Consider the following 10939-nt stretch of genomic DNA (forward strand, 5'->3'; position numbering starts at 1 on the left):
CCTGGTGGCACAGTGGTTAAGAATCCGCCTGCCAGTGCAGGGAACACCAGTTTGAGCCCTGGACCGGGAAGATCCCACATGCCGCGGAGCAACTAAGCCCGTGCGGCACAACTACTGAGCCTGCGCTCTAGAGCCCATGAGCCACAACTACTGAGCCCACGTGCCACAACTACTGAAGCCCGAGTGCCTAGAGCCTGTGCTCTGCAACAAGAGAAGACACCGCAATGAGAAGCCCACGTACTGCAACAAAGAGTAGCCCCCTCTCGCCGCAACTAGAGAAAGCCCACATACAGCAACAAAGAGCCAATGCAGCCAAAAATAAAATAAGTAAATAAATTTTTTTAAGTTATATAAATGGTGTCATACTGCACATATCATTCAACAACTGGCTTTTTTCATCTTACAATTTGTTTTTGAGATCTAACAATGTTAATATAGATCTAGTACATTTCCTTTTAACTTGCTGAAGAAAATTCACATTTATGTTACTGATAATGAAATCTATTATTAAGTAATGAAATTAATTCTATCTTCACTAACCCATACTAAATTATGGTTGGGTCTCTTTTTTTTTTTTTTTTTTTTTTGCGGTATGCAGGCCTCTCACTGCTGTGGCCTCTCCCGTTGTGGAGCACAGGCTCCAGACGCGCAGGCTCAGCGGCCATGGCTCACGGGCCCAGCCGCTCCACGGCATGTGGGATCTTCCCGGACCGGGGCATGAACCCGTGTCCCTTGCATCGGCAAGCAGACTCTCAGCCACTGCGCCACAAGGGAAGCCTGGGTCTCTCTTTTTTAATAGTAGCCTAGCTAGATAAACAAATTAAATGTCTGAAACAGAGATTTTTTTTATCCTTCCCCACTAAACTGGCTCCTCTAGGTAACTGGAGTAAATGGCAATTCCATCCTTCCAATTGCTCAGGCCAAAAGCCGTGGGGGCATCCTGTGTGCTACTTAAGTGCACAGCATTAAACCAGGCCTTGCATTTGTGATTTAGCTTGGTGCTTCCCAGAATTCTGGGCGGCACATGCATGAAGTGGGCCTGGGTTCAAGTCCTAAAAATGTTAATACTCTTCAGCCAAAGACCACCAGGAACATACATGTAATTGAAAAATTGGGTTTATTACTGCAGCTAGGAAGAACGCTCACCATGGGGAACCATGGGTGTCTCAGTAGGAGCATGTTAGGAAGGACCTACTGCAGGTTTGGGGGAGGATCTAAGGAAGCTCTAGATTGGGTGCTGTCAGAAAGCAGGGGCAAGTCTATGAATGCATATCTCAGTAAATCTCATCTATAGGAAGAGAAGACCAGCATGAGGATAAAGCTGTAATTAGTAGAAAAGTAGTAGTGACTCATTTTACCCAAGAGGGGGGCGTTTCTGGATTGCACAATGATCTTTTTTTAATGATCTCTGAGTGACCTTGTCTGTGTTGATGTTTCAGGAGATTGTTTATGTCCAACAGAATAACCTGGCCTAGCTGTGAGCATCAGGCCAGCTGGTGATAACCTTGAAGCCTCATGATGGGAGTCCGGCCGATTCCAGGAGAGCAGGGACTGCTCTTTTCTTTTTCAAATGAAAGAAAGAGGTGGTGGTGCCTCCTTTGCAGTCAGCTTCTCTCTGTGACTCCAGGTGAGGGAGAGGAACTGTCCTAAATTCATTCAGGCTCAGCCCCTGCTTCTCAGAGGTCCGCATCTTCAGTCTGCAGCCCCACGTGATTGGCCCCAACCCTGCATGGGTGATCCAGATCTGTCCCCGGACCCCAAACCCAGAGGACGATGCTGCTCTGGCCTGTTTACCCACATCGTTCCTGTTTTTTCTTTTTGTTCCTCTTGAAAAGGACTGCTCTGTTTCTGATCCACAGAGATCTTCACTCCTTGCTTTTGAGTGTCCTTAACATTTCATGCCTCATTTGCATAAAATGTTTGGGGTTGAGGTATAGGTTTCAGTGTGAGCTCATCTGCCAACTTGATCTGGGAACTCCTGAGGGTCTTTTTGTGCCTCCCGATTGGCTGTAGTTTCCTGACACGTGGCACTCTCCAGCCATTTCCCATCATCAATGTGGCCCTCTTGTGCATTGATTACTATTGTTGTTAATGTTCTAAGCATTCTCAAGGATATGCTAGGCCATGCCCTCTGGGTATCAGCTGCTCTGTCCCTTAAATGCAAACTTTTAAAAAATGGGTGATCCTAGCATGACTGGTTGACTTTCTACATAGCCTTTTGTCATATTTCAGCAAACCAGACTGAGCACTTAAGTCAGGAGCAATAAGTCTGAACTTACCTTACTCTTCTGATCTGTAGGCAGAGTAAGATGTGGGGAAAGTCAGATGCCTAGAAAGCCTTCTCTTGTTAACATAAGCCTCATGTCCATAATGAATGAGTCATTCTTCCTGCATGACAACCCCTACCCACGTCTTGCTCTGCCCCAACAAACATGTGTAACTCTTACACTGTTTTTATTATCAGCTGATGTTGGGAAAGGATTATAACTGGAAGAGGACCTTTAACTTCACTTTCTCCAAAGCCTGTAAGCTCCCCAAAGAAGAGGTTAATAACACTTAGCCTCCTTGATGCCTCCTGAATGTACCACATATAGATTGCTGCAGATAAGTATTGCTCACATTTCATGGAATCTCATTTAACACGTTCACAGTAGATAAAAGCAGTGGTTGAAGGAAGTTTTCCAAGAGTATGAAAAAACACTGACCAAGAGAAAGATAAATCATGATATCACTTATATGTGCAATCCAAAATATGACACAGGGACTTCTCTGGTGGTCCAGGGGTAAGACTCCACGCTCCCAATGCAGGGGGCCAGGGGTTCGATCCCTGATCGGGGAACTAGATCCCACATGCATGCTGCAACTAAGAGTCTGCATGCCACAACTAAGAAGTCCACATGCCGCAACTAAAGATCCCGCATGCTGCAACGAAGATCCCATGTGCCGCAATGAAGACCTGGAGCAGACAAAATAAATATTAAATAAATAAATAAATAAATATGACACAAATGAACCTATCTATGAAACAGAAACGGAATCACAGACATAGAGAACAGACCTGTGGTTGCCAAGGGGTTTGGGGGCTGGGGGAGGGATGGAATGGGAGTTTGGGATTAGTAGATGTAAGCTGTTATATATAGAATGGATAAACAACAAGGTCCTGCTGTATAGCACACGGAACTATATTCTATATCCTGTAATAAGCCATAATGGAAAAGAATATGAAAAAGAATGTATATATGTAAAACTGAATCACTTTGCTGTACAGCAGAAATCAAAACTGTAAATCAACTATACTTCAATAAAATTTTAAAAAATGAAGACTTTCAGAAACTAACAACATCTTATAATGGTAATTTTCAACTTAGATATCATAGATGTGCTTCTACAAAATAAAAGCATTTGCCATACCAAAAAAAAAAAAAAGAAAAGAAAAGAAAGAAAGAAAGAAGGGACACTGACCATCTCATAGGATGGATGAGTTAGAGAAGCTGGGGTATAAGGGCATATTCTGAAACATATCGAGCTGGTATCAGCCCCAGCAGCATCTTTCTCTCAGTACCACCACTGAAAAAGAGAATTCTAGGATGGAGCAATTTGTAGCGCAAGTCTTATAGTTTGTCTTACCAGGTCACTAAGAAATGGGCAAATCAAAAGGCAAGTAGCACTCATGGGGACAGAGAATTACTGCAGACGAGGGAGAATCCTGAAACTCAGGGAAGATTCTGAGAAGCTAGAGGAAGATTATGGACACTGGGCCAAGGAAGTGCCCTCATTTGCTTCCTGTCAACCCCACATCTCTTAACATAAACAAAGACAAATCACATGACTGAAAGGTGAATCATTTATTGACCAGGTAGAGGAAGGTCTTATTCATGGTACTGTTGTCCTGAATATGGCAAAGAGAGTTAGAAATTTGCAGGTAACTTTGATTTGTGGTGAGCTGATGAGTCTTCCTAGATAATTAGGGAAGATCCTGAAGATGCAGAGTTGATGCCTTCCCGTGCGATAGTAATGGAAATCAGGTCACAGAACTTGTTGCAAGATGATGTGGGGACCATGGAAGAGAAGATCCTGGAGCCCAAGTGAGGTGGCACTCACCCAGTGCTAAATAAGCAGATGAGAACGAGAACACCGAAACTTATTAAGTGTTTCTCAGATTGAACTGAGGACAAAGAGAATTTCTATTACAAAAAAAAAAAAATGTTGAAGAAATAGTTGTCAACCTGCATTCTAACCCATGCTGTTTGCCAGAATAGGGGTAGGGAGGGTGTTAAGTAAATGACTTTTTTTTTTTTCTATTGCTGATCCCATCTTAACCTTCCCCCAGTTGAGTCTATGAAAAGAAGAAAAGAAGCAATGAAGGATCTTAGGCTTGTTTCTGCCATCCTCAGCATTGGAAGTTTTAAAGAAGTTTTGACAAATTGAGGAATAATGGCAAAAGCCATAGCAATCTTTTTTTTTTTTTTAACTTTTTTTTTTTTTAAGATGTTGGGGATAGGAGTTTATTAATTAATTTATTTATTTTTGCTGTGTTGGGTCTTCGTTTCTGTGTGGGGGCTTTCTCTAATTGTGGCAAGCGGGGACCACTCTTCATCGCAGTGCGCGGGCCTCTCACTATCGCGGCCTCTCTTGTTGTGGAGCACAGGCTCCAGACGCGCAGGCTCAGTAGTTGTGGTTCACGGGCCCAGCCGCTCTGCGGCATGTGGGATCTTCCCGGAGCAGGGCTCAAACCCGTGTCCCCTGAATTAGCAGGCAGATTCTCAACCACTGCGCCACCAGGGAAGCCCCATAGCAATCTTTTATTAAATGCTTCCTTTATGTAATCCATAATTGCTAATGAAGCCCCACAATAAACCTGAGGTAGGAGACAGATGAGGAAACTCAAGAGTCTATTTTCCAGGTTGGAAGACAACTGGAAGGTCAGACAACTCTATTCCCAGATTAGAAGTTAAGAATGTGCAGGAAGAAAGGAAGAGATTGAAGGAAGAAAATTTTTCCATAAATTGGAGGGTGAGATGGTCCTCTGGGCTTGGAAGATGGACCACGAACACAGAAATGTATTTGAGTTTCACACTCACACCCTTTTCCCATTTAAAACTTTAAGTCATGATTTTTACAACATTATCAATTACTGAGCCCTTTTCTCCAGCATTATATCCACACAGTAACTCTGTAAGGTAGACATCATTGTTTCCCTTTTAATTGCTACATCATTTGCTCAAAAAGCTCATAGCAGGTGTGGATCCTGAATGCAGGTCCTCCAACTCCAAATTTCAAGCTCTCCCAAAAAGCTTCCTTACCAAATTATTTTTATTGTAATCTTTGGACATAAAACCCTAATGCTTTTGGGAGGCACTGATCCCTGAGCCAGCCCCTCTCCAGCAGAGCTCACCAACCTGGAGGCCTGGGCCACTCCACTCCCTCGGGCCTGGAGACAGTGATCTACAGAGGCAGAGAAGAGCACATTCAAATACCAACCCTGGTTTATTTCCCAGAATGAAACCAGATGCTTCTCCAGGTTAGGACAAAGGGGACTGACTGGGGTATTAACTTCTCTTGGATTTTTCCCTTCAGGAACATTCCAATTCAGTAAAATGGGAATTTAGGCAGAGAAAGCCAGAGAGAGCTCAACTTACCGACTTTGGTAATATGGAAACATGTGGAAATATGTTTTCCTTAACAATCCCATATTTTTGGTAAATTTTCACAAACTTTTTCTTGATTTGGGGCTCACGTCTGGTTCTCGGGCTGTGGGAAGTGACAGTAACTGCTTTGTCTTTTTTATTGGTCACTGAGGCTCATCAGAGGGGCGGGGCTCCAGCCAGATGGGAAAATAAATGGTACTGATTGGGTGCTTAGGCAGAAGTCTTGGGGATGAAAAAATAACCTGTCTTGAATTTGACATCTTTAGGATATCTTTCTGGCATGATGAGAGATTCATCATGTTCCCAACACTGAGCCTGAGAAATTTTCCCAAAGGTGAGCATCTATCTTCAGAGGAGGAGAGATGTCCCAGGATAAGATTGGGAAGACCACTCTGTCTCCAGGCTTCCTTCCTTCCCCAGTCTCCCCACCCCACGGTGAGCGTCAGCATGAAAATACTCTACCGTAGAGCTCCAGCAGTTGGAATGATTCATTGTTGTTGACATTCATGAGATAAAAAGTAATATATTCAGTACAGTTCATTTGAAGTATGTGAAATTTATTGTCTTCATCATCTGTGGAGGAAACAGAACACAGCTCAGAACTCCTTTGGTCCATGGGAAGGAAGTGAAACCCTTTCACTTCCTATTCTCTCCCACAAAACAAATTCAAGTGCATATCCTGGAAGAAATAGAGAGTGATATCTACTGCCTTCCATTTGCATCTCTCTGGGATTCATGAGGCAACTTCTAAGGAACGCTGGTAGACTGACCACTAGGGGTAGAAAAATTCAGCCACAGCAGCAGTTTTCCCTCTATCATCCTCCCTGAAACTCACCTACCCTCTCTCAGATGTCTCTGCCAACTGTGTGTCTCTGTCTTCTCTATAAGCCCCATTGCATTATATACCCAGGGCTGTAACTTGAATAATGTGCTGTGGCAATAGCCATCAGACATCATCAGAAAGTGGGCAAGGAATGAGAAGCTGTCCTGCCAATTTACTTTTTTTGCCAATTTTCTTTTGTTGCAGGAGGTACATGTGACCAAACTGCCTTCTATACCTAATGGTTCTGTGTGCCAGGCACTGGCTTTTACACACACATTTCTCCCAAATTCAGGATATTGGCTATTAGATGGCCCCATTGTATTACCTAAACAAGCATATCAGAAACGATCAAGATCCTGAAGATACTGGGGTTTAGCAAATTCCTCGCAGTTGGAAGTAGAATTTAGAAAGACCCTTTTTTTTTTTTTTTTGCATACTTACAGGTAACACTATATACACCATCCTCTCCTGCTTTGTCAGAAAGCAAAGACATGTCAGTACATGCTCCACTTACCCTGTAAAACAGAATGAGCTGATGCCCAAGAGATACTGATGGGGCTGGCTCCTTCACACTCTACCTGTAACTTGAGTTTACGATTCCACTGATTAACTGTTGAACATTTTTGGGTATAGTTTCCAAAGAACTTTTATTTACATTATTCACTTTATTTGGTGCTTTGAGAATGAGTCAACTACTTCTATCACTATTACTCTACCACTACTTCCCACTATTACTATTACGATAGCTACTCGTCTAGAGAATTAGCTGGGTTCTTACCATGTGCCAGCCTCTTAGATATGTGCCTTACGAACATAACCTCACTTGGTCCTCACAAAAAAACATTGGAGACAATTATTATCATCTTCTTTTACTCTAGGGAAAATTGGGGAAGAAACAGATGAATTTTCTTGGTCACATGCATAGATTCAAGAACGAGATAGTCTGTTGAATCTGAATCCTATGCTCTTAACCTATGCTGTCTTGCCACACTACTTATGATTCTGATACCCCTCTACCCCTTACCTCCTCTATTCCCGTTTAAATTCATGCCTGTCACCAATTCTTATCTCTGAATCTAGAAAAGCCACAGGTTCACCAAACCCCAAATCAGTGCCAGATGATGGACCCTGATTTTAGATACAGGCCCAGAATGTATGTATACGGGTGTGTGTGTGTGTGTGTGTAGAGGTCCAAGACCATATTCAGGCTTCTGTTTTTTCTTTCCCAAGCAAAAAACCCACTTACTTTGTATGAAATTTAAAGAACAAAGAAAAATTTTCCACGGCATGGATGTGCTCCACAAAAACTCTCATGCTACCATTTTCTTCTATATTTTCTTCGGCGTCTGAGGCCAAGAGAATGGAATATCACTCCCCTGAAATCTGCAATAAATCAATAAAATGATTGGGTGAGAAAAGAGGAAAGAGATACAACATGAACACTTGTCTCCTTGAACTCTGGCCTGTGGGCCAAGACTCATCACGGTGATGTGAAGATGAAATTAGAACTCAGGTCAATTGGCACCACACACCTAGGACTCTTTCAACTGTCCCTCTAGTGAGAATGGAGGTCCTCAAGTGTTGTTGTCTTTTAACATGGCACAACTGCCCTTAGTCTAAGGTCTGAAATCACCCCTTTTGCCTAATATGTCAAGGAACTGCTGCCCTCCAGGAGGGTCACCTTGTTTCAGAATCCTCCAAACCACCCCTCAAAATCCAAAGTCACTATTCTCCACTGCCCCTACCTTTGAAATATCGAAGTTGCTTCTCACAACATCAGGGTTTCCTTCCTTGTGGGCACTGACTAGAGTCAGCCCCGGACACAGCAACAGCAGTTTCATCTTGGCAGGGGACAGCGCTGTCTTCTCTGTAGTCACTGGGAGTGAGTCTTTCCCTGACGGTGGCTCCTCTCCCCAGGGCCTCTGTTTTTATATCTGTTCTGGGTCCAGTTTTTTGTCCACAAGACACCACCTTTACTCCAGGAAGTGGGAGAACCCATATTTGAACCCACTGATCCCAGAGCCCCTACAATTATTGACTCCACGACACAGGTTGAGGCTTGATGTCTTTGGCATGAAGGACAAATGGAAGAGGAATAAGTAATGCTTTAGACCCTCAGGTGTGTCTGGCTGGTAGTTACTACTGAAGAAGCTGCATGTAGATTTCCCTAAAATGGGACACTAGGGATGTAGCTGTGAGTCTGATCAAGGGAAGGGCAAGTAGAAACTCTCTCTTGGTCAAAAAATATTTGATGGATGAATGGATAATTTGAGGAGTATTGCTCTTCTAATAAGGAATTAGGAGATGCTTCCATACCAAAAAAGCAAAAACTATGCCCTCCCATTTGTGGCCGCAAGTTAAGTAGCTGGTCACCAACCACATTAAGACTTCCTTGACCAAAACCAAAATACTGCACAGAGCATTTTATAAGTGACCCATGGGAAGGGTGACAGTCTTCCAGGAGGCTGAGAAACAACTAGCCTAAGTCATGACTCAGCATGGGTAAGGGGCTTATGGAGTCCATATATGACCAGATAACAATCCATTTATAACAGGTAACTTGATTGAAACTAACGGCTGACTGGAAACGGACTTAGTGACCTTGTCTATAGTCACACTCTTAATTAATTGAACAAATCACTCATTGAGAAAGCCAGTAGGAACATTCAAGCCATCTTATATAATAGCGAGACATAGTCAGTGCCAAGAAGCATACCAAGAAATAAAGCTTATTTGATTCATGCACCACAGTGGAAGTACTCCTTGGTCCCTAGCACCCGGGGTGATTATATTCTGCTGGTATTGGCTCAAATCCAGTTCTAAAATATCCATTCTCTTCACTGATGAAAGGTTGCTTGGAGCTAACAGCATCTCATCTGTGTCATCTGGGTCCTTCGGAAAACAGATCCTGAGACAGATTTACGAGTATAAAAGGCTTCCTGGGAGTAACACTTGTGAAAGGAAAAAGGAGGAAATGGGATTAGGGAAGGGGAGTTGCCAGACCAAGACACAGATCAGACAAAGTCTTTGTCAGCCCAGCAGGGATCTCTGAGCATGTGAGAAGAGTCCTGCGTTAGGCAGAAATGGATGGGACCTTGTACCACAGTCTTGCACAGTCATTGGATGGGGCCACCCCAAGAAGACCACTACCTCAGCTCAGGAGTTGAGGCCAATCTGAACCAGTTAACAGTGGTGGCTGTGAGCCAACCACACTCCTCAAGGCCGCACAATGAGTCCTTTCATGAAGAGGGAATCTGAGCAATACATGTCTATGTCTGGCACACCATCCTAATATCCAGAAAGAGGCAGTCCCGTCAAAAGGGATCCAGAGTTCTCTTCCCACATGGGGTAGGGGTGGAAGCAGAAACCCTTTCCTTCTTTTCTAGTTTGAAATTTCTACAACATGAGGGTTCCCTGTAGGTAAGAAACCCAAGGATAACAGTGATTGTCACCTCCAGATTCACTCATCAAAATTGAGCAAGTACTTACATACACATGGGCCCAGGTTACCCCAAGGTCCATCTGGGACTCTCCTGGTAGCACATCAGTTGCTGGTCAGTAGTAGGACCAGTTTATTCCAATGGTACTGACACCACCGGGCTTGGGGAGGCAGGAAGAGAGTTTGGGCAGTGGGAAGAATAATCATAAGTCTTGGATTCTGTGCCATTTGGGAAAGGGTTAAGGAGCCCCAAAGATAAAAATCATTCATGTAACCATTTTGCCATAGGCTGGACCTAATTTGAAAAATAAGAAAATCTGCTTCATATCATCAATGTAAGGGTCTCATGGAATTATTTATGTAAAGAGTTTGGCATATGGACGGCTACATGTAAAAGAATGAAATTAGAACATTCTCTAACACCATACACAAAACTAAACTCAAAATGGATTAAAGACCTAAATTTAAGACCAGACACTGTAAAACTCTTAGAGGAAGACATAGGCAAAATACTCTCTGACATAAACCGCAGCAGTATCTTTTTGGATCCACCTCCTAGAGTAATGAAAATAAAAACAAAAATAAACAAATGGGACCAAGTTAAACTTAAAAGCTTTTGCACAGCAAAGGAAACCATAAACAAAACGAAAAGACAACTTACAGAATGGGAGAAAATATTTGCAAACTATGTGACCAACAAGGGATTAATCTCCAAAATATACAAACAGCTCATGCAGCTCAATATCAAAAAAAACCAAACAACCCAATCAAAAAATGGGCAGAAGATCTAAATAGACATTTCTCCAAAGAAGACATACAGATGGCCCAAAAGCACATGAAAAGATGTTCAACATCACTAATTATTAGAGAAATGCAAAGCAAAACAGCAATAAGGTATCACCTCACACCGGTCAGAATGGCCATCATCAAAAAGTCTACAAATAACAAATGATGGAGAGGGTATGGAGGAAATGGAACCCTCCTACACTGTTGGTGGGAATGTAAATTGGTACAGTCACTATGGAGAAC

The 10939-nt window shown here is 42.9% G+C and overlaps 1 protein-coding gene across 1 annotated transcript; it reads right to left on the minus strand.

Moving 5' to 3' along the window:
* Nucleotides 1-2888: 2888 nt before the first annotated feature.
* Nucleotides 2889-8408, minus strand: LOC309806741 (salivary lipocalin-like). The gene is given in 9 exon segments (XM_082625702.1): nucleotides 2889-2956; nucleotides 5400-5445; nucleotides 5640-5728; nucleotides 5731-5751; nucleotides 6111-6291; nucleotides 6555-6579; nucleotides 7718-7839; nucleotides 7843-7854; nucleotides 8217-8408. Coding segments are annotated over 9 exon segments (642 nt in total). The 5' UTR covers nucleotides 8313-8408; the 3' UTR covers nucleotides 2889-2906.
* Between the last annotated feature and the right edge of the window lie 2531 nt (nucleotides 8409-10939).

The sequence above is a fragment of the Mesoplodon mirus genome, assembly GCF_964341445.2.
Source record: "Mesoplodon mirus genome assembly, chromosome: 1".
In the NCBI taxonomy this organism is placed as follows: Eukaryota; Metazoa; Chordata; class Mammalia; order Artiodactyla; family Ziphiidae; genus Mesoplodon; species Mesoplodon mirus.